This window comes from Panulirus ornatus, chromosome 19 (genome assembly GCF_036320965.1).
Source record: "Panulirus ornatus isolate Po-2019 chromosome 19, ASM3632096v1, whole genome shotgun sequence".
In the NCBI taxonomy this organism is placed as follows: domain Eukaryota; kingdom Metazoa; phylum Arthropoda; class Malacostraca; order Decapoda; family Palinuridae; genus Panulirus; species Panulirus ornatus.
Window position 1 is genome coordinate 27969558 of NC_092242.1, and position 24988 is coordinate 27994545.

At 41.1% G+C, this 24988-nt stretch overlaps 1 protein-coding gene across 1 annotated transcript in view; it reads right to left on the minus strand.

Annotated features, from left to right (window-relative positions):
- Positions 1–24988, minus strand: part of LOC139755474 (organic cation transporter protein-like) — a 166333-nt gene that overhangs the window by 76164 nt on the left and 65181 nt on the right. Inside the window, exon 4 of the mRNA XM_071673813.1 lies at positions 9908–10094. Coding sequence (XP_071529914.1) covers positions 9908–10094 — 187 coding nt within the window. The remainder of the gene's footprint in view (positions 1–9907; positions 10095–24988) is intronic.

A 24988-nucleotide genomic window follows, 5' to 3' on the forward strand; every position in this document is an offset into this window, starting at 1 on the left:
AAGAGAGATGTGCGGAAATAAAAAGAGCGTGGTTGAGAGAGCAGAAGAGGGTGTTTTGAAATGGTTTGCGCACATGGAGAGAATGAGTGAGGAAAGATTGACCAAGAGGATATATGTGTCGGAGTTGGAGGGAACGAGGAGAAGTGGGAGACCAAATTGGAGGTGGAAAGATGGAGTGAAAAAGATTTTGTGTGATCAGGGCCTGAACATGCAGGAGGGTAAAAGTAGGGCAAGGAATAGAGTGAACTGGATCGATGTGGTATACCGGGGTTGCCGTGCTGTCAGTGGATTTAATCAGGGCATGTGAAGCGTCTCGGGTAAACAATGGAAAGTTGTGTGGGGCCTGGATGTGGAAAGGGAGCTGTGGTTTCGGGCATTATTGCTTGACAGCTGGAGACTGAGTGTGAACGAATGGGGCCTTTGTTGTCTTTTCCTAGTGCTACCTCGCACACATGAGGGGGGAGGGGGATGGTATTCCACGTGTGGCGAGGTGGCGATGGGAATGATTAGGGGCAGACAGTGGGAATTGTGTGCATGGGTATATATGTATGTGTCTGTGTGTGTATATATATGTTTACATTGGTATGTATAGGTATGTATATTTGCGTGTGTGGGCGTGTGAGTGTGTACAATGTGTATGGGGGTGGGTTGGGCCATTTTCTTTCGTCTGTGTCCTTGCGCTACCTCGCAAACGCGGGAGACAGCGACAAAGCAAAATAAAAAGAATAAAAAAAATATATATACATATATATATATATATATATATATATATATATATATATATATATATATATATATATATATATATATATATATATATATATATATATATATATATATATAATGAGAAGAAAGATCATGAGAGGCAAGTGTTTTGGGAGCAGCTGAATGAGTGTGTTTGTGGTTTTGATGCACAAGACCGGGTTATAGTTATGGGTGATTTGAATGCAAAGGTGAGTAATGTGGCAGTTGAGGGAATAATTGGTATACATGTGGTGTTCAGTGTTGTAAATGGAAATGGTGAAGATCTTGTAGATTTATGTGCTGAAAAAGGACTGGTGATTGGGAATTATTGGTTTGAAAAGAGAAATATACATAAATATACATATGCAAGTAGGAGAGATGTCCAGAGAGCGTTATTGGATTAAGTTTTAATGTATAGGCGCGCAAAATAGAGACTTTTGGATGTTAATGTGCTGAGAGGTGCAACTGGAGGGATGTGTGAACATTATCTTGTGGAGGCGAAGGTGAAGATTTTTAGAGGTTTTCATAAAAGAAGAGAGAATATTGGGGTGAAGAGAGTTGTGAGAGTATGTGAGCTTGGGAAGGAGACTTGTGTGAGGAAGTACCCGGAGAGACTGAGTACAGAATGGAAAAAGGTGAGAACAAAGGACGTAAGGGGAGTGGGGGAGTAATGGGATGTATTTAGGGAAGCAGTGATGGCCTGCGCAAAAGATGCTCGAAGCATGAAAAGCGTGGGAGGTGGGCGGATTAGAAAGGGTAGTGAGTGGTGAGATGAAGAAGTAAGATTATTAGTGAGAGAAAAGAGAGAGGCATTTTGACGATTTTTGCAGGGAAAATGCAAATGAGTGGGAGATGTATAAAAGAAAGAGGTAGGAGGTTAAGAGAAAGGCGGAAGAGGTGAAAAAGAGGGCAAATGAGAGTTGGGGTGAGAGAGTATCTTTAAATTTTAGGGAGAATAAAAAGGTGTTCTGGAACGAGGTAAATAAAGTGCGTAAGACAAGAGAGCAAATTGGAACTTCAGTGAAGGGGGCTAATGGGGAGGTGATAACAAATAGTGGTGATGTGAGAAGATGGAGTGAGTATTTTGAAGGTCTGTTGAATTTGTTTGATGATAGAGTGGCAGATATAGGGTATTTTGGTCGAGGTGGTGTGCAAAGTGAGAGGGTTAGGGAAAATGATTTGGTAAACAGAGAAGAGGTAGTAAAAGCTTTGCGGAAGATGAAAGCCGACAAGGCAGTGGGTTTGGATGGTATTGCAGTGGAATGTATTAAAAAAGGGGATGACTGTATTGTTGACTGGTTGGTAAGGTTATTTAATGTATGTATGACTCATGGTGAGATGCCTGAGGATTGGTGGAATGCTTGCATAGTGCCATTGTACAAAGGCAAAGGGGATAAGAGTGAGTGCTCAAATTACAGAGGTATAAGTTTGTTGAGTATTCCTGGTAAATTATATGGGAGGGTATTGATTAAGAGAGTGAAGGCATGTACAGAGCATCAGATTGGGGAAGAACAGTGTAGTCTCAGAAGTGGTAGAGGATGTGTGGATCAGGTGTTTGCTTTGAAGAATGTATGTGAGAGAAATACATGGAAAAGCAAATGGATTTGTATGCAGCATTTATGGATCTGGAGAAGGCATATGATAGAGTTGATAGAGATGCTCTGTGGAAGGTATTAAGAATATTTGGTGTGGGAGGCAAGTTGTTAGAAGCAGTGAAAAGTTTTTATCGTGGATGTAAGGCATGTGTACATGTAGGAAGAGAGCAAAGTGATTGGTTCTCAGTGAATGTAGGTTTGCATGAGAGGTGTATATTGTCTCCATGGTTGTTTAATTTGTTTATGGATAGGGTTGTTAGGGAGGTGAATGCAAGAGTTTTGGAAAGAGGGGCAAGTATGCAGTAGTTGTGGATGAGAGAGCTTGGGTAGTGAGTCAGTTGTTGTTTGCTGATGATACAGCGCTGGTGGCTGATTCATGTGAAAAACTGCAGAAGCTGGTGACTGAGTTTGGTAAGATGTGTGAAAGAAGAAAGTTGAAAGTAAATGTAAAGAAGAGCAAGGTTATTAGGTACAGTAAGGTTGAGGGTCAAGTCAATTGGGAGGTAAGTTTGAGTGGAGAAAAACCTGGAGGAACTGAAGTTATTTAGATATCTGGGAGTGGATCAGGCAGCGAATGGAACCATGGAAGCGAAAGGGAATCATAGGGCGGGGGAGAGGGCGAGAATTTTGGTAGCGGTGAAAGGTGTGTGGAAGTCGAGAACATTATCTCGGAAAGCAAAGGTCGGTATGTTTGAAAGAATAGTGGTTCTAACAATGTTGTATGGTTGCAAGGCGTAGGCATTGGATACAGTTGTGCGCAGGAGGGTTGATGTGCTTGAAATGAGATGCTTGAGGACAATATGTGGTGTGAGGTGGTTTGATCGAGTAAGTAATAATAGGGTAAGAGAGATGTGTGGTAATAAAGTGAGTGTGGTTGAGAGAGCAGAAGAGGGTATTTTGAAATGGTTTGGTCACATGGGGAGAATGAGTGAGGAAAGATTGACCAAGAGGATATATGTGTCGGAGGTGGAGGGAACTAGAAGAAGTGGTAGACCAAATTGGAGGTGGAAAGACGGAGTGAAAAAGATTTTGAGTGATCGGGGCCTGAACATGCAGGAGGGTGAAAGGCGTGCAAGGAATAGAGTGAATTGGAATGATGTCGACTACCTGGGTCGTCGTGCTGTCAATGGGTTGAACCAGGGCATGTGAAGCGTCTGGGGTAAACCATGGAAAGTTGTGTTGGGCCTGGGTGTGAAAAGAGAGCTGTGGTTTCAGTACATTATTACATGACAGCTAGAGACTGAGTGTGAACGAATGTGGCCTTTGTTGTCTTTTCCTAGCGCTACCTCGCACACATGAGGCGGAAGGGGGTTTATATTCTATGTGTGGTGAGGTGGCGATGGGAATGAATAAAGGCAGACAGTATGAATTATGTACATGTGCGAGGTAGCGCAAGGAAACAGAAGAAAGAAATGGCCCAACAAACCCCCATGCACATGTATATACACACACGTCCAAACACGCAAATATACATACCTGTACATCTCAATGTACACATATATATACACACACAGACACATACATATATACCCATGCAGACAATTCACACTGTCTGCCTTTATTCATTCCCATCGCCACATCGCTACACATAGAATACCATCCCTCTCCCCCCTCATGTGTGCGAGGTAGCGCTAGGAAAAGATAACAAAGGCCCCATTCGTTCATACTCAGTCTCCAGCTGTCATGCAATAATGCACTGAAACCACAGCTCCCTTTACACATCCAGGCCCCACACAACTTTCCATGGTTTACCCCAGACGCTTCACATGCCCTGATTCAATCCACTGACAGCACGTCAACCCCGGTATACCACATCGATCCAATTCACTCTATTCCTTGCACGCCTTTCACACTCCTGCATGTTCAGGCCCTGATCGCTCAAAATCTTTTTCACTTCATCTTTCCACCTCCAATTTGGTCTCCCATTTCTCCTCGTTCCCTCTACCTCCGACACATATATCCTCTTGGTCAATCTTTCCTCACTCATTCTCTCCATGTGCCCAAACCATTTCAAAACACCTTCTTCTGCTCTCTCAACCACGCTCTTTTTATTTCCACACATCTCTCTTACCCTTACATTACTTACTCGATCAAACCACCTCACACCACACATTGTCCTCAAACATCTCATTTCCAGCACATCCACCCTCCTGCGCACAACTCTATCCATAGTCCACGCCTCGCAACCATACAACATTGTTGGAATTTTAGGGAGAATAAAAAGATGTTCTGGAAGGAGGTAAATAAAGTGCGTAAGACAAGGGAGCAAATGGGAACTTCAGTGAAGGGCGCTAATGGGGAGGTGATAACAAGTAGTGGTGATGTGAGAAGGAGATGGAGTGAGTATTTTGAAGGTGTGTTGAATGTGTTTGTTTGATGATAGAGTGGCAGATATAGGGTTTCTTGGTCGAGGTGGTGTGCAAAGTGGGAGGGTTAGGGAAAATGATTTGGTAAACAGAAAAGAGGTAGTAAAAGCTTTGCGGAAGATGAAAGCCGGGAAGGCAGCAGGTTTGGATGGTATTGCAGTGGAATTTATTAAAAAAGGGGGTGACTGTATTGTTGACTGGTTGGTAAGGTTATTTAATGTATGTATGACTCATGGTGAGGTTCCTGTGGATTGGCGGAATTCGTGCATAGTGCCATTGTACAAAGGCAAAGGGGATAAGAGTGAGTGCTCAAATTACAGAGGTATAAGTTTGTTGAGTATTCCTGGTAAATTATATGGGAGGGTATTGTTTGAGAGGGTGAAGGCATGTACAGAGCATCAGATTGGGGAAGAGCAGTGTGGTTTCTGAAGTGGTAGAGGTTGTGTGGATTAGGTGTTTGCTTTGAAGAATGTATGTGAGAAATACTTAGAAAAGCAAATGGATTTATATGTAGCATTTATGGATCTGGAGAAGGCATATGATAGAGTTGATAGAGATGCTCTGTGGAAGGTATTAAGAATATATGGTGTGGGAGGCAAGTTGTTAGAAGCAGTGAAAAGTTTTATCGAGGATGTAAGGCAAGTGTACGTGTAGGAAGAGAGGAAAGTGACTAGTTCTCAGTGAATGTAGGTTTGCGGCAGGGGTGTGTGATGTCTCCATGGTTGTTTAATTTGTTTATGGATGGGGTTGTTAGGGAGGTGAATGCAAGAGTTTTGGAAAGAGGGGCAAATATTAAGTCTGTTGTGGATGAGAGAGCTTGGGAAGGGAGTCAGTTGTTGTTCGCTTATGATACAGCGCTGGTGGCTGATTCATGTGAAAAACTGCAGAAGCTGGTGACTGAGTTTGGTAAAGTGTGTGAAAGAAGAAAGTTAAGGGTAAATGTGAATAAGAGCAAGGTTATTTGGTACAGTAGGGTTGAGGGTCAAGTCAATTGGGAGGTAAGTTTGAATGGAGAAAAAGTGGAGGAAGTAAAGTGTTTTAGATATCTGGGAGTGGATCTGGCAGCGGATGGAACCATGGAAGCGGAAGTGAATCATAGGGTGGGGGAGGGGGCGAAAATCCTGAGAGCATTGAAGAATGTGTGGAAGTCGAGAACATTATCTCGGAAAGCAAAAATGTGTATGTTTGAAGGAATAGTGGTTCCAACAATATATATATATATATATATATATATATATATATATATATATATATATATATATATATATATATATATATATATATATATCCTTGGGATAAGGGAAAAAGAATGCTTCCCTCGCATTCCTCACGTGCCGGGGGGGGGGGGGGGGGGCAGAAACCCTCCCCTCCTTGTATCTCAACTTTCTAAAAGGGGAAACAGAAGTAGTCACGCGGGGAGTGCTCATCCTCCTCGAAGGCTCAGATTGGGGTGTCTAAATGTGTGTGCATGTAACCAAGATGAGAAAAAAGGAGAGATAGGTAGTATGTTTGAGGAAAGGAACCTGGGTGTTTTGGCCCTGAGTGAAGGAAGCTCGAGGGTAAAGTGGAAGAGTGGTTTTTGAATGTCTTGGGAGTAAAGTCAAGGGTTAGTAAGAGGACAAGAGCAAGGGAAGGAGTAGCACTGCACCTGAAAAAGGAGTTGTGGGAGTATGTCAGAGAGTGTAAGAAAGTAAACTCTAGAGTGATATGGGTGAAGCTGAAAGTTGATGGAGAGAGATGGGTGATTATTGGTGCATATGCACCTGGGCATGAGAAGAAAGATCATGAGAGGCAAGTGTTTTGGGAGCAGCTGAATGAGTGTGTTCTGGTTTTGATGCATAAGACCGGGTTATAGTGATGGGTGATTTGAATGCAAAGGTGAGTAATGTGGCAGTTGAGTTAATAATTGGTACACATGGAGTGTTCAGTGTTGTAAATGGAAATTGTGAAGAGCTTGTAGATTTATGTGCTGAAAAAGGACTTGTGATTGGGAATACCTCGTTTGAAAAGAGAGATATACATAAGTATACGTATGTAAGTAGGAGAGATGACCAGAGAGCGTTAATTGATATGCGCGCGAAAGAGAGACTTTTGGATATTAATGTGCTGAGAGGTGCAACTGGAGGGATGTGTGATCATTATCATGTGGAGGCGAAGGTGATGATTTGTAGAGGTTTTCAGAAAAGAAGAGAGAATGTTGGGGTGAAAAGAGTGATGAGAGTAAGTGAGCTTGGTAAGGAGACTTTTGTGAGGAGAGATTGAGTACAGAATGGAAAAGGAGAGAACAAAGAACGCAAGGGGAAAGGGGGAGGAATGGGATATATTTAGGGAAGCAGTGATGGCTCATGCAGAAGATGCTTGTGGCATGATAAGGGTGGGATGTGGGCAGATTAGAAAGGGTAGTGATTAATGGGATGAAGAAGTAAGAGTATTAATGAAAGAGAAGAGAGAGGCACTTGGACGATTTTTGCAGGGAAATAATGAAATGAGTGGGAGATGTATAAAAGAAAGAGGCAGGAGATCAAGAGAAAGGTGCTAAAGGTGAAAAAGAGGGCAAATTAGAGTTGGGGTGAGAGAGTATCATTAAATTTTAGGGAAAATAAAAAGATATTTTGGAAGGAGGTAAATAAAGTGCGTAAGACAAGGGAACAAATGGGAACTTAAGAAAAGGGGGCTAATGGGGAGGTGATAAGTATTGGTGATGTGGGAAGGAGGTGGAGTGAGTATTTTGAAGGTTTGTTGAATGTGTTTGATGATAGAGTGGCAGATATAGGGTGTTTTGGTCGAGGTGGTGTGCAAAGTGAGAGGGTTAGGGAAAATGATTTGTAAATAGAGAAGAGGTAGTAAAAGCTTTGCGGAAGATGAAAGCCGGCAAGGCAGTGGGTTTGGATGGTATTGCACTGAAATTTATTGAAAAAGTGGGTGACTGTGTTGGTGACTGGTTGGTAAGGTTATTTAACGTATGCATGACTCATTGTGAGGTGCCTGAGGATTGGTGGAATGCTTGCATAGGGCCATTGTACAAAGGCAAAGGGATAAAAGTGAGTGCTCAAATTACAGAGGTATAAGTTTGTTGAGTATTCTTGGGAAACTATATGGGAGGGTATTGATTGAGAGGGTGAAGGTATGTACAGATCATCAGCCTGGGGAAGAGCAATCTGGTTTCAGTATTGGTAGAAGATGTGTGGATCAGGTGTTTGCTTTGAAGAATGTATGTGAGAAATACTTAGAAAAGGAAATGTGTATGTAGCATTTTTATGTAGCATTTTTGGATCTGGAGATGGCATATGATATAGTTGATAGAGATGCCCTGTGGAAGGTTTTAAGATTATATGGTGTGGGAGGTAAGTTGTTAGAAGCAATGATAATTTTTTGTCGAGGATGTGATGCATGTGCACGTGTAGAAAGAGAGGAAAGTGATTGGTTCTCAGTGAATGTTAGTTTGCGGCAGGTGTGTGTGATGTCCCCATGGTTGTTTGATTTGTTTATGGATGGTGTTGTTAGGGACGTGAATGCAAGAGTTTTGGAAAGAGGGGCAAGTATGCAGTCTGTTGTGGATGAAAGAGCTTGGAAAGTGAGTCAGATGTTGTTCGCTGATGATACAGCGCTGGTGGCTGATTCCTGTGAGAAACTGCAGAAGCTGATGACTGAGTTTTGTGAAGTTTGAGAGAGAAAAAAGCTGAGAGTAAATATGAATAAGAGTAAGGTTATTAGGTACAGTAGGGTTGAGGGACAAGTCAACTGGGAGGTAAGTTTGAATGGAGAAAAACTGGAAGAAGTGAATTGTTTTAGATATCTGGGAGTGGATTTGGCAGCGGATGGAACCATGGAAGCGGAAGTTTATCATAGGGTGGGGGAGGGGGCGAAAGTTCTGGGAGCGTTGAAGAATGTGTGAAAGCCGAGAACATTATCTCGGAAACAAAAATGGGTATGTTTGAAGGAATAGTGGTTCCAACAATATTATATAGTTGCGAGGCGTGGGCTATGGATAGAGTTGTGCTGAGGAGGGTGGATGTGCTGGAAATGAGATGTTTGAGGACAATATGTGGTGTGAGGTGGTTTGATCGAGTAAGTAATAATAGGGTAAGAGAGATGTGTGGTAATAAAAAGATTGTGGTTGAGAGAGTAGAAGAGGGTGTTTTGAAATGGATTGGTCACATGGAGAGAATGAGTGAGAAAAGATATACTAAGAGGATATATGTGTCAGAGTTGGAGGGAACGAGGAGAAGTGGGAGACCAAATTGGAGGTGGAAAGATGGAGTGAAAAAGATTTTGAGTGATCGGGGCACGAACATGCAGGAGGGTGAAAGGCGTGCAAGGAATAGAGTGAATTGGAACGATGTGGTATACCGGGGTCGACGTTCTGTCAATGGGTTGAACCAGGGCATGTGAAGCGTCTGGGGGAAACTATGGAAAGTTGTCTGGGGCCTGGATGTGGAAAGGGCGGTTTGGTTTCGGTGGATCCTTACATGACAGCTAGAGACTGAGTGTGAACGCCTTTGGCCTTTGTTGTCTTTTCCTAACGCTACCTTGCGCACATGCGGGGGGAAGGGGTAGTTATTTCATGCATGGCGGGGTGGCGATGGGAATAAATAATGGCAGACAGTATGAATTATGCACATGTGTATATATGTATATGTCTGTGTGTGTATATATATGTATACTTTGAGATGTGTAGGTATATATACGTGCTTGTGTGGACGTGTATGTGGCTTGGGTTGGGTCATTCTTTCGTCTGTTTCCTTGCGCTACCTCGGTAACGCGGGAGATAGCGAGAAAGCAAAATAAATATAAGTAAATAAATGAATAGATAAATAAGTATATATATATATATATATATATATATATATATATATATATATATATATATATATATATATATATATATATATATATATACATATATATATATATATATATATATATATATATATATATATATATATATATATATATATATATATATATATATGTATATATATATATATATATATATATATATATATATATATATATATATATATATATATATATATATATATATATATATATATATATATATATATATATATATATATATATATATATATATGCATAGGTGTCCTATAGACCAGATATGGATGTGTTGTATTAAAGTTAGAAGTACGTGTACTGCACTGGAAGAGTTCCATTCCCTCGTTGATAGTTGGGAGTGGCACTTACCTGAGTCACAACAGTTGACTTGTACTGGGTGAGGTTGAAGTCTCTGGTAGAGCAGGCCACGATCCCGACGTCCTCGCTGGGGAGGAACTGTGGGTTGTTGATGCTTTTCTCGTAGCCTAGCAGAGCCGCCGAGGTATAGTTGTAATCGTACATATAGCATGACGACCGTGTCCCTGTCACGTTGTCACTACCGGACGTGAACAGGAGAGATGTACATTCAGTAAAATACCATTAACACTTTGTCTAGCATCATCAAAACATTCTGTAGAAATATCTTTATTTTACCTTATACATATTTATTACTGTGTTTGCTTCAGAGCTGTCTGGACCACCTGTTTAGATAGGATAAACATCAGATGATATCTGTATGTCTATCACACAAGATATACACAAGGAAATCACTTAGATTACTGATGACTACTACGAACATATAAAACATTTCAACAATTCGTTCCTAACCTGTCTAAATGATGGCTGATTCCCGTCTCTTAGAAAGAAACGTATATTTTACGTCGGGAATGTCGTTTTTCGAAAACTCCATTACCCCCTCAAAAAGCAATTAGTTTTTAATCGCAAGCCCATCTAGGAATTGTTTGTCACAATATATATATATATATATATATATATATATATATATATATATATATATATATATATATATATATATATATATATATATATATATATATATATATTTTTTTTTTTTTATTCTTTTATACTTTGTCGCTGTCTCCCGCGTTTGCGAGGTAGCGCAAGGAAACAGACGAAAGAAATGGCCCAACCCCCCCCCCCATACACATGTATATACATACGTCCACACACGCAAATATACATACCTACACAGCTTTCCATGGTTTACCCCAGACGCTTCACATGCCTTGATTCAATCCACTGACAGCACGTCAACCCCGGTATACCACATCGCTCCAATTCAATCTATTCCTTGCCCTCCTTTCACCCTCCTGCATGTTCAGGCCCCGATCACACAAAATCTTTTTCACTCCATCTTTCCACCTCCAATTTGCTCTCCCTCTTCTCCTTGCTCCCTCCACCTCCGACACATATATCCTCTTGGTCAATCTTTCCTCACTCATCCTCTCCATGTGCCCAAACCACTTCAAAACACCCTCTTCTGCTCTCTCAACCACGCTCTTTTTATTTCCACACATCTCTCTTACCCTTACGTTACTCACTCGATCAAACCACCTCACACCACACATTGTCCTCAAACATCTCATTTCCAGCACATCCATCCTCCTGCGCACAACTCTATCCATAGCCCACGCCTCGCAACCATACAACATTGTTGGAACCACTATTCCTTCAAACATACCCATTTTTGCTTTCCGAGATAATGTTCTCGACTTCCACACATTCTTCAAGGCCCCAAGAATTTTCACCCCTCCCCCACCCTATGATCCACTTCCGCTTCCATGGTTCCATCCGCTGCCAGATCCACTCCCAGATATCTAAAACACTTCACTTCCTCCAGTTTTTCTCCATTCAAACTCACCTCCCAATTGACTTGACCCTCAACCCTACTGTACCTAATAACCTTGCTCTTATTCACATTTACTCTTAAATTTCTTCTTCCACACACTTTACCAAACTCAGTCACCAGCTTCTGCAGTTTCTCACATGAATCAGCCACCAGCCCTGTATCATCAGCGAACAACAACTGACTCACTTCCCAAGCTCTCTCATCCCCAACAGACTTCATACTTGCCCCTCTTTCCAAAACTCTTGCATTTACCTCCCTAACAACCCCATCCATAAACAAATTAAACAACCATGGAGACATCACACACCCCTGCCGCAAACCTACATTCACTGAGAACCAATCACTTTCCTCTCTTCCTACACGTACACATGCCTTACATCCTCGATAAAAACTTTTCACTGCTTCTAACAACTTTCCTCCCACACCATATATTCTTAATACCTTCCACAGAGCATCTCTATCAACTCTATCATATGCCTTCTCCAGATCCATAAATGCTACATACAAATCCATTTCCTTTTCTAAGTATTTCTCACATACATTCTTCAAAGCAAACACCTGGTCCACACATCCTCTACCACTTCTGAAACCACACTGCTCTTCCCCAATCTGATGCTCTGTACATGCCTTCACCCTCTCAATCAATACCCTCCCATATAATTTACCAGGAATACTCAACAAACTTATACCTCTGTAATTTGAGCATTCACTCTTATCCCCTTTGCCTTTGTACAATGGCACTATGCACGCATTCCGCCAATCTCAGGCACCTCACCATGAGTCATACATACATTAAATAACCTTACCAACCAGTCAACAATACAGTCACCCCCTTTTTTTAGTAAATTCCACTGCAATACCATCCAAACCTGCTGCCTTGCCGGCTTTCATCTTCCGCAAAGCTTTCACTACCTCTTCTCTGTTTACCAAATCATTTTCCCTCACCCTCTCACTTTGCACACCACCTCGACCAAAACACCCTATATCTGCCACTCTATCATCAAACACATTCAACAAACCTTCAAAATACTCACTCCATCTCCTTCTCACATCACCACTACTTGTTATCACCTCCCCATTTGCGCCCTTCACTGAAGTTCCCATTTGCTCCCTTGTCTTACGCACTTTATTTACCTCCTTCCAGAACATCTTTTTATTCTCCCTGAAATTTAATGATACTCTCTCACCCCAACTCTCATTTGCCCTTTTTTTCACCTCTTGCACCTTTCTCTTGACCTCCTGTCTCTTTCTTTTATACATCTCCCACTCAATTGCATTTTTTCCCTGCAAAAATCGTCCAAATGCCTCTCTCTTCTCTTTCACTAATACTCTTACTTCTTCATCCCACCACTCACTACCCTTTCTAATCAACCTACCTCCCACTCTTCTCATGCCACAAGCATCTTTTGCGCAATCCATCACTGATTCCCTAAATACATCCCATTCCTCCCCCACTCCCCTTGCTTCCATTGTTCTCACCTTTTTCCATTCTGTACTCAGTCTCTCCTGGTACTTCCTCACACAGGTCTCCTTCTCAAGCTCACTTACTCTCACCACCCTCTTCACCCCAACATTCACTCCTCTTTTCTGAAAACCCATACAAATCTTCACCTTAGCCTCCACAAGATAATGATCAGACATCCCTCCAGTTGCACCTCTCAGCACTTTAACATCCAAAAGTCTCTCTTTCGCACGCCTGTCAATTAACACGTAATCCAATAACGCTCTCTGGCCATCTCTCCTACTTACATAAGTATACTTATGTATATCTCGCTTTTTAAACCAGGTATTCCCAATCATCAGTCCTTTTTCAGCACATAAATCTACAAGCTCTTCACCATTTCCATTTACAACACTGAACACCCCATGTATACCAATTATTCCCTCAACTGCCACATTACTCACCTTTGCATTCAAATCACCCATCACTATAACCCGGTCTCGTGCATCAAAACCACTAACACACTCATTCAGCTGCTCCCAAAACACTTGCCTCTCTTGATCTTTCTTCTCATGCCCAGGTGCATATGCACCAATAATCACCCACCTCTCTCCATCAACTTTCAGTTTTTACCCATATTAATCGAGAATTTACTTTCTTACACTCTATCACATACTCCCACAACTCCTGTTTCAGGAGTATTGCTACTCCTTCCCTTGCTCTTGTATTTTGGGGGGGATAGAAATGGGGGAAATTAAAGAATTGGGGGAGAATAGGAAAAAAGAAGAATAAAAGTATATGTGTGAAGGGGGGAATTAAAAGGGAAGTTTAGATGGAGAGAATGGGATTTAAGGGGGATTTATAAAGAGGGGGAGAGAGATTAATAAGGGGGGGTGGGATATAGAGAGAGGTAAAGGTGGGGTAGGAATTTTTAATAAAAATATGGGGGGGAAGATTTATGAGATGGAATATATGAATGAAAAGGGAGAAAATTAGAGTGAATTAAATAAAGAGATTATGTATTAGGGGGGGGGTTTATAGGGGAAGGTTTTATGTAATGGGGGGAGGGAAGTGTGTTGGGGGGGAGTAGAATATTTGGGAAGATTGGAGAAATGGGGGGAAAAGAAATTAAGTGGTGAATAGAAGGGGGGAAAAGGGGGGTGAAAAGGAAAAGTGATGAAAATTTGAGTTTTAGGGTAAGAAAATGGGGGGGGGGAATGGAAATTTGGTAAGAAAATTGGGTGGGTAAAATTTAAAATAGGGGAAATTGGTAAGGGAAGGTGGGTTGGGTAGAGGTTAGGGAGGAGGATTATAGGGTAATTTGAAAATAATAGGGGGGGGATTTTTTTTGTTTTTGTTTTATGAATAATGAGGGGTGATGATAGTTATTATTAGGTAGATAGGAAAAATTAGAGATGGAAATTTTTAGGGTGTAGGGGAAAAAGGGAATTTTAGGGGGATGGTAAGAAAGTTATTAAATAAAGTTTATTTTTGGGTTTTTTAATTTTTATTATATTTTAAAAGGGAAAATTTAAGTATGGGTAGGTGTTAATTGATAGGGAGAGAGGAAGTATAGGGATATGGGAAGTATTTTTGAGTGTTTTTTGGGATAGGGGGAGTTATTAGGAAAAAATAAAATTTTTTTTTTTGTTGGGGGTTGTAGGAATATTGATTAGAGTTTTGGGAAATTTTTTTTTTGAAGGAGAATGTGAATGTTTGTTATTTATTTGAAGGGGGGGGGAGTTGGGGAGAAAATTTTATGGAGGAATTTGATTTATAAGTGAATATAAAAGTATAGGAGGTTAATATAGGAGAGGAAAATAAATGGAGGGGGTTGGGAAAGGGTAAAAGATGATTGTTTAAAAAATGTTTGGGTATTGGGGGAGATTTTTTAGTTAAGAGGTTTGGTGATAGAAAAATTAAAAGGGGGAAAGGGGAATTTTTATATTTTGGGTAATGGGGGGAAAATTAAGATTTGGGTAAGAAAATGGTGGATTTGTATTGTTTGTTAAGGTAATAATGGGTTTTTTATGGGTAAGTTTTGAAAAATTATGAATAAAAAATGAAGTGGGATTTTGTAAAGTTTATGTGGTTTTAAATATTTTCCCAAACCCCCCAAACAAAATGAAAGAAAACCCTATATCTGCCACCTTCATAAAAAACATGCAACAAACCTTCAAAATACCAATTTAAACTCCTCACATCCCCAACTATGTTATCACCTACCCATTTGGCCCCCTTTACTGAAGTTCCATTTGCTCCTTTTCTTTCGCACTATTTTCCTCCTTTCCAAAACATTTTTTATTTTCCCTAAATTTTTAAGATACTCCTCACCCAACTCTCATTTGCCTTATTTCCCTCTTGACTTTCTCTACCTCCTTCTCTTTCTTTTTAAAATCTCCCCAATTTTCATTTTTTCCCCCCCGAAAAATCGCCCCAAAAGCCTTCTCTCTCTTTCCTAAAATCTTACTTTCACCCACATCACCCACCCCTTTCTTTTTTTAACCACCTCCCCCTCTCTCATGCCCCAAGCATCCCTTTTTGGGAATCCAAAACACTGATTCCCTAAATCAAACCATTCCTCCCCCACTCCCCTTACTACCCTTGTTCTCACCTTTCAAATTTTGTACTCAGGTTCTGGGGTGTTATGGAAAATTTGGGTGAAGCTTGAAATTTATGCCCTGAAAAAAGATGATGATTGGGAATACCTGTTTAAAAAGGAGAATAACAAAGATCTTATTTAGTAGAGATGGCCAGAGAGCGTTATTGGTTAGTGTTATTGACAGGGTTGCGAAAGAGAGACTTTGGAGTAATGTGCTGAGAGGTGCAACTGGAGGGATGTTGTCATTATCTGTGGAGGCTAAGGTGAAGTTGTAGGGGTTTTCAGAAAGAAGAGAAAAAGTTGGGGTGAAGAGGGTGGTGGAGTAAGTGAGTTTGCAAAGGGAGACCTGTGTAGGAAGAAACCAAAGGAGAGACTGAGTACAGAATGGAAAAAGTGAGAACTTTAAAGAAGGGAGTGGAGAGAATGGATGGTATTTAGGGAATCAGTGATGATTCGCAAAAGATCTTGTGGCATGAGAAGAGTGGGAGGTGGGTTGATTAGAAAGGGTAGTGAGTGGTGGGATGAAGAAGTAAGAGTATTAGTGAAAGAGAAGAGAGAGGCATTTGGACGATTTTTGCAGGGAAAAAATGCAATTGAGTGGGAGATGTATAAAAGAAAGAGACAGGAGGTCAAGAGAAAGGTGCAAGAGGTGAAAAAAAGGGCAAATGAGAGTTGGGGTGAGAGAGTATCATTAAATTTTAGGGAGAATAAAAAGATGTTCTGGAAGGAGGTAAATAAAGTGCGTAAGACAAGGGAGCAAATGGGAACTTCAGTGAAGGGCGCAAATGGGGAGGTGATAACAAGTAGTGGTGATGTGAGAAGGAGATGGAGTGAGTATTTTGAAGGTTTGTTGAATGTGTTTGATGATAGAGTGGCAGATATAGTGTGTTTTGGTCGAGGTGGTGTGCAAAGTGAGAGGGTGAGGGAAAATGATTTGGTAAACAGAGAAGAGGTAGTGAAAGCTTTGCGGAAGATGAAAGCCGGCAAGGCAGCAGGTTTGGATGGTATTGCAGTGGAATTTATTAAAAAAGGGGGTGACTGTATTGTTGACTGGTTGGTAAGGTTATTTAATGTATGTATGACTCATGGTGAGGTGCCTGAGGATTGGCGGAATGCGTGAATAGTGCCATTGTACAAAGGCAAAGGGGATAAGAGTGAGTGCTCAAATTACAGAGGTATAAGTTTGTTGAGTATTCCTGGTAAATTATATGGGAGGGTATTGATTGAGAGGGTGAAGGCATGTACAGAGCATCAGATTGGGGAAGAGCAGTGTGGTTTCAGAAGTGGTAGAGGATGTGTGGATCAGGTGTTTGCTTTGAAGAATGTATGTGAGAAATACTTAGAAAAGCAAATGGATTTGTATGTAGCATTTATGGATCTGGAGAAGGCATATGATAGAGTTGATAGAGATGCTCTGTGGAAGGTATTAAGAATATATGGTGTGGGAAGAAAGTTGTTAGAAGCAGTGAAAAGTTTTTATCGAGGATGTAAGGTATGTGTACGTGTAGGAAGAGAGGAAAGTGATTGGTTCTCAGTGAATGTAGGTTTGCGGCAGGGGTGTGTGATGTCTCCATGGTTGTTTAATTTGTTTATGGATGGTGTTGTTAGGGAGGTAAATGCAAGAGTTTTGGAAAGAGGGGCAAGTATGAAGTCTGTTGGGGATGAGAGAGCTTGGGAAGTGAGTCAGTTGTTGTTCGCTGATGATACAGCACTGGTGGCTGATTCATGTGAGAAACTGCAGAAGCTGGTGACTGAGTTTGGTAAAGTGTGTGGAAGAAGAAAGTTAAGAGTAAATGTGAATAAGAGCAAGGTTATTAGGTGCAGTAGGGTTGAGGGTCAAGTCAATTGGGAGGTGAGTTTGAATGGAGAAAAACTGGAGGAAGTGAAGTGTTTTAGATATATGGGAGTGGATCTGGCAGCGGATGGAACCATGGAAGCGGAAGTGGATCATAGCGTGGGAGAGGGGGCGTAAATTCTGGGGGCCTTGAAGAATGTGTGGAAGTCGAGAACATTATCTCGGAAAGCAAAAATGGGTATGTTTGAAGGAATAGTGGTTCCAACAATGTTGTATGGTTGCGAGACGTGGGCAATGGATTGAGTTGTGCGCAGGAGGATGGATGTGCTGGAAATGAGATGTTTGAGGACTATGTGTGGTGTGAGGTGGTTTGATCGAGTGAGTAACGTAAGGGTAAGAGAGATGTGTGGAAATAAAAAGAGCGTGGTTGAGAGAGCAGAAGAGGGTGTTTTGAAGTGGTTTGGGCACATGGAGAGGATGAGTGAGGAAAGATTGACCAAGAGGATATATGTGTGGAGGTGGAGGGAACAAGGAGAAGAGGGAGACCAAATTGGAGGTGGAAAGATGGAGTGAAAAAGATTTTGTGTGATCGGGGCCTGAACATGCAGGAGGGTGAAAGGAGGGCAAGGAATAGATGGAATTGGAGCGATGTGGTATACCGGGGTTGACGTGCTGTCAGTGGATTGAATCAAGGCATGTGAAGCGTCTGGGGTAAGCCATGGAAAGCTGTGTAGGTATGTATATTTGCGTGTGTGGACGTATGTATATACATGTGTATGGGGGGGTTGGGCCATTTCTTTCGTCTGTTTCCTTGCGCTACCTCGCAAACGCGGGAGACAGCGACAAAGTATAATAAAAAAAAATAAAGAATAATATATATATATATATATATATATATATATATATATATATATATATATATATATATATATATATATATATATATATATATATATATATATATACATACATATATATCTATATCTATATCTATATCTATATATATATATATATATATATATATATATATATATATATATATATATATATATATATATATATTTTTTTTTTTTTTTTTTTGCTTTGCCGCTGTCTCCCGCGTTTGCGAGGTAGCGCAAGGAAATAGACGAAAGAAGTGGCCCAACCCACCCCCATACACATGCCTTGATTCAATCCACTGACAGCACGTCAACCCCGGTATACCACATCGCACCAATTCACTCTATTCTTTGCCCTCCTTTCACCCTCCTGCATGTTCAGGCCCCGATCACACAAAATTTTTTTCACTCCATCTTTCCACCTCCAATTTGGTCTCCCTCTTCTCCTCGTTCCCTCCACCTCCGACACATATATCCTCTTGGTCAACTTTTCCTCACTCATTCTCTCCATGTGACCAAACCATTTCAAAACACCCTCTTCTGCTCTCTCAACCACGCTCTTTTTATTTTCACACATCTCACTTACCCTTACGTTACTTACTCGATCAAACCACCTCACACCACACATTGTCCTCAAACATCTCATTTCCAGCACATCCATCCTCCTGCCCACAAATCTATCCATAGTCCACGCCTCGCAACCATACAACATTGTTGGAACCACTATTCCTTCAAACATACTCATTTTTGCTTTCCGAGATAATGTTCTCGACTTCCACACATTCTTCAAGGCTCCCAGAATTTTCGCCCCCTCCCCCACCCTATGATCCACTTCCGCTTCCATAGTTTCATCCGCTGCCAGATCCGCTCCCAGATATCTAAAACACTTCACTTCCTCCAGTTTTTCTCCATTCAAACTCACCTCCCAATTGAATTGACCCTCAACCCTACTGTACCTAATAACCTTGCTCTTATTCACATTTACTCTTAACTTTCCTCTTTCACACAATTTACCAAACTCAGTCACCAGCTTCTGCAGTTTCTCACATGAATCAGCCACCAGCGCTGTATCATCAGCGAACAAGAACTGACTCACTTCCCTAGCTCTCTCATCCCCAACAGACTTCATACTTGCCCCTGTTTCCAAAACTCTTGCATTCACCTCCCTAACAACCCCATCCATATATATATATATATATATATATATATATATATATATATATATATATATATATATATATATATATATATATATATATATATATATATATATATATATATATATATATATATATTTCTAAAATGGGAAACAGAAGGAGTCACGCGGGGAGAGCTCATCCTCCTCGAAGGCTCAAATTGGGGTGCCTAAATGTGTGTGGATGTAACCAAGATGTGAAAAAAGGAGAAATAGGTAGTATGTTTGAGGAAAGGAACCTGGATGTTTTGGCTCTGAGTGAAACGAAGCTCAAGGGTGAAGGGGAAGAGTGGTTTGGGAATGTCTTGGGAGTAAAGTCAGGGGTTAGTGAGAGGACAAGAGCAAGGTAAGGAGTAGCATTACTCCTGAAACAGGAGTTGTGGGAGTATGTGATAGAATGTAAGAAAGGAAATTCTCGATTAATATGGGTAAAACTGAAAGTTGATGGACAGAGATGGGTGATTATTGGTGCATATGCACCTGGGCATGAGAAGAAAGCTCATGAGAGGCAAGTGTTTTGGGAGCAGCTTAATGAGTGTGTTAGTGGTTTTGATGCACGAGACCGGGTTATAGTGATGGGTGATTTGAATGCAAAGGTGAGTAATGTGGCAGTTGAGGGAATAATTGGTATACATGGGGTGTTCAGTGTTGTAAATGGAAATGGTGAAGAGCTTGTAGATTTATTTGCTGAAAAAGGACTGATGATTGGGAATACCTGGTTTAAAAAGCGAGATATACAAAAGTATACTTATGTAAGTAGGAGAGATGGCCAGAGAGCGTTATTGGATTACGTGTTAATTGACAGGCGCGCGAAAGAGAGACTTTTGGATGTTAATGTGTTGAGAGGTGCAACTGGATGGATGTCTGATCATTATCTTGTGGAGGCTAAGGTGAAGATTTGTATGGGTTTTCAGATAAAAAGAGTGAATGTTGGGGTGAAGAGGGTGGTGAGAGTAAGTAAGCTTGGGAAGGAGACTTGTGTGAGGAAGTACCAGGAGAGACTGAGTACAGAATGGAAAAAGGTGAGAACAATGGAAGTGAGGGGAGTGGGGGAGGAATGGGATGTATTTAGGGAATCAGTGATGGATTGCGCAAAAGATGCTTGTGGCATGAGAAGAGTGGGAGGTGGGTTGATTAGAAAGGGTAGTGAGTGGTGGGATGAAGAAGTAAGAGTATTAGTGAAAGAGAAGAGAGAGGCATTTGGACGATTTTTGCAGGGAAAAAATGCAATTGAGTGGGAGACGTATAAAAGAAAGAGACAGGAGGTCAAGAGAAAGGTGCAATAGGTGAAAAAAAGGCAAATGAGAGTTGGGGTGAGAGAGTATCATTAAATTTTAGAGAGAATAAAAAGATTTCTGGAAGGAGGTAAATAAAGTGCGTAAGACAAGGGAGCAAATGGGAACTTCAGTGAAGGGCGCAAATGGGGAGGTGATAACAAGTAGTGGTGATGTGAGAAGGAGATGGAGTGAGTATTTTGAAGGTTTGTTGAATGTGTTTGATGATAGAGTGGCAGATATAGGGTGTTTTGGTCGAGGTGGTGTGCAAAGTGAGAGGGTTAGGGAAAATGATTTGGTAAACAGAGAAGAGGTAGTAAAAGCTTTACGGAAGATGAAAGACGGCAAGGCAGCAGGTTTGGATGGTATTGCAGTGGAATTTATCAAAAAATTGGGTGACTGTATTGTTGACTGGTTGGTGAGGTTATTTAATGTATGTATGACTCACGGTGAGGTGCCTGAGGATTGACGGAATGCGTGCATACTGCCATTGTACAAAGGCAAAGGGGATAAGAGTGAGTGCTCAAATTACAGAGGTATAAGTTTGTTGAGTATTCCTGGTAAATTATATGGGAGGGTATTGATTGAGAGGGTGAAGGCATGTACAGAGCATCAGATTGGGGAAGAGCAGTGTGGTTTCAGAAGTGGTAGAGGATGTTTGGATCAGGTGTTTGCTTTGAAGAATGTATGTGAGAAATACTTAGAAAAGCAAATGGATTTGTATGTAGCATTTATGGATCTGGAGAAGGCATATGATAGAGTTGATAGAGATGCTCTGTGGAAGGTATTAAGAATATATGGTGTGGGATGCAAGTTGTTAGAATCAGTGAAAAGTTTTTATCGAGGATGTAAGGCATGTGTACGTGTAGGAAGAGAGGAAAGTGATTGGTTCTCAGTTAATGTAGGTTTGCGGCAGGGATGTGTGATGTCTCCATGGTTGTTTAATTTGTTTATGGATGGGGTTGTTAGGGAGGCAAATGGAAGAGTTTTGGAAAGAGGGGCAAGTATGAAGTCTGTTGGGGATGAGAGAGCTTGGGACGTGAGTCAGTTGTTGTTCGCTGATGATACAGCGCTGGTGGCTGATTCATGTGGGAAACTGCAGAAGCTGGTGACTGAGTTTGGTAAAGTGTGTGAAAGAAGAAAGTTAAGAGTAAATGTGAATAAGAGCAAGGTTATTAGGTACAGTAGGGTTGAGGGTCAAGTCAATTGGGAGGTGAGTTTGAATGGAGAAAAACTGGAGGAAGTGAAGTGTTTTAGATATCTGGGAGTGGATCTGGCAGCGTATGGAACCATGGAAGCGGAAGTGGATCATAGGGTGGGGGAGGGGGCGAAAATTCTGGGAGCCTTGAAGAATGTGTGGAAGTCGAGAACATTATCTCGGAAAGCAAAAATGGCTATGTTTGAAGGAATAGTGGTTCCAACAATGTTGTATGGTTGCGAGGCGTGGGCTATGGATAGAGTTGTGCGCAGGAGGATGGATGTGCTGGAAATGAGATGTTTGAGGACAATGTGTGGTGTGAGGTGGTTTGATCTAGTGAGTAACGAAAGGGTAAGAGAGATGTGTGGAAATAAAAAGAGCTGGTTGTGAGAGCAGAAGAGGGTGTTTTGAAGTGGTTTGGGCACAAGGAGAGAATGAGTGAGGAAAGATTGACCAAGAGGATATATGTGTCGGAGGTGGAGGGAACGAGGAGAAGAGGGAGACCAAATTGGAGGTGGAAAGATTGAGTGAAAAAGATTTTGTGTGATCGGGGCCTGAACATGCAGGAGGGTGAAAGGAGGGCAAGGAATAGAGTGAATTGGAGCGATGTGGTATACCGGGGTTGACGTGCTGCCAGTGGATTGAATCAAGGCATGTGAAGCGTCTGGGGTAAACCATGGAAAGCTGTGTAGGTATGTATATTTGCGTGTGTGGACGCATGTATATACATGTGTATGGGGGGGTTTGGGCCATTTCTTTCGTCTGTTTCCTTGCGCTACCTCGCAAACGCGGAGACAGCGACAAAGTATAATAAAAAAAAAAAATATATATATATATATATATATATATATATATATATATATATATATATATATATATATATATATATATATATATATTGATTGAGAGGGTGAAGGTATGTACAGATTATCAGATAGGGGAAGAGCAGTGTGGTTTCCGAAGTGGTAGAGGATGTGTGGATCAGGTGTTTGCTTTGAAGAATGTATGTGAGAAATACTTAGAAAAGCAAATGGATTTGTATGTAGCATTTATGGATCTGGAGAAGGCATATGATAGAGTTGATAGAGATGCTCTGTGGAATGTATTAAGAATATATGTTGTGGGAGGTAAGTTGTTAGAAGCAGTGAAAAGTTTTTATCGAGGATGTAAGGCATGTGTACGTGTAGGAAGAGAGGAAAGTGATTGGTTCTCAGTTAATGTAGGTTTGCGGCAGGGGTGTGTGATGTCTCCATGGTTGTTTAATTTGTTTATGAATGGGGTTGTTAGTGAGGTGAATGCAAGAGTTTTGGAAAGAGAGGCAAGTATGAAGTCTGTTGTGGATGAGAGAGCTTGGGAAGTGAGTCAGTTGTTGTTCGCTGATGATACAGTGCTGGTGGCTGATTCATGTGAGAAACTGCAGAAGCTGGTGACTGAGTTTGGTAAGGTGTGTGAAAGAAGAAAGTTAAGAGTAAATGTGAATAAGAACAAGGTTATTAGGTACAGTAGGGTTGAGGGTCAAGTCAATTGGGAGGTAAGTTTGAATGGAGAAAAACTGGAGGAAGTAAAGTGTTTTAGATATGTGGGAGTGGATCTGGCAGCGGATGGAACCATGGAAGCGGAAGTGGATCATAGGGTGGGGGAGAGGGCGAAATCCTGGGAGCCTTGAATAATGTGTGGAAGTCGAGAACATTATCTCGGAAATCAAAAATGGGTATGTTTGAAGGAATAGTGGTTCCAACAATTTTCTATGGTTGGGAGGCGTGGGCTATGGATAGAGTTTTGCGCAGGAGGGTGGATGTGTTGGAAATGAGATGTTTGAGGACAATGTGTGGTGTGAGGTGGTTTGATCGAGTGAGTAACGTAAGGGTAAGAGAGATGCCTGGAAATAAAAAGAGCGTGGTTGTGAGAGCAGAAGAGGGTGTTTTGAAATGGTTTGGGCACATGGAGAGAATGAGTGAGGAAAGATTGACCAAGAGGATATATGTGTCGGAGGTGGAGGGAACGAGGAGAAGTGGGAGACCAAATTGGAAGTGGAAATATGGAGTGAAAAAGATTTTGTGTGATCTGGGCCTAGACATGCAGGAGGGTGAAAGGAGGGCAAGGAATAGAGTGAATTGGATCGATGTGGTGTACCGGGGTTGACGTGCTGTCAGTGGATTGAATCAGGGCATGTGAAGCGTCTGGGGTAAACCCTGGAAAGCTGTGTAGGTATGTATATTTGCGTGTGTGGACGTGTATGTATATACATGTGTATGGGGGTGGGTTGGGAAATTTCTTTCGTCTGTTTACTTGCGCTACCTCGCAAACGCGGGAGACAGCGACAAAGCAAAAATATATATATATATATATATATATATATATATATATATATATATATATATATATATATATATATATATATATATATATATTTATATATATATATATATATATATATAAATATATATATATATATATATATATATATATATATATATATATATATATATATATATATATATATATATATATATATATATATATATATATATATATATATATATATATATATATATATATATATATATACTTATTGCTTTGTCCCTGTCTCCTGCGTTAACGAGGTAGCGCAAGGATACAGACGAAAGAATGGCCCAACCCACCCACATACACATGTATATACATACACGTCCACACCCGCAAATATACATACCTATACATCTTGATGTATACATATATATACCCACACAGACATACACATATATACCCATGTACATAATTCATACTGTCTGCCTTTATTCATTCCCATCGCCACCCCGCCACACATGGAATAACAACACCCTCCCCCCTCATGTGTGAGAGGTAGCGGTAGGAAATAACAACAAAGGCCCCATGCGTTCACACTCAGTCTCTAGCTGTCATGTAATCATGCACTGAAACAACAGCTCCCTTTCCACATCCAGGGCCCACAGAACTTTCCATGTTTTACCCGAGGCGCTTCACATGCCCTGGTTCAATCCATTGACAGCACGTCGACCCCGGTATACCACATCGTTCCAATTCACTATGTTCCTTGCACGCCTTTCACCCTCCTGCATGTTCAGGCCTCGATCACTCAAGATCTTTTTCACTCTATCTTTCCAAATCCAATTTGGTCTCCCACTTCTCGTTCCCTCCACCTCTGACACATATATCCTCTTTGTCAATGTTTTCTCACT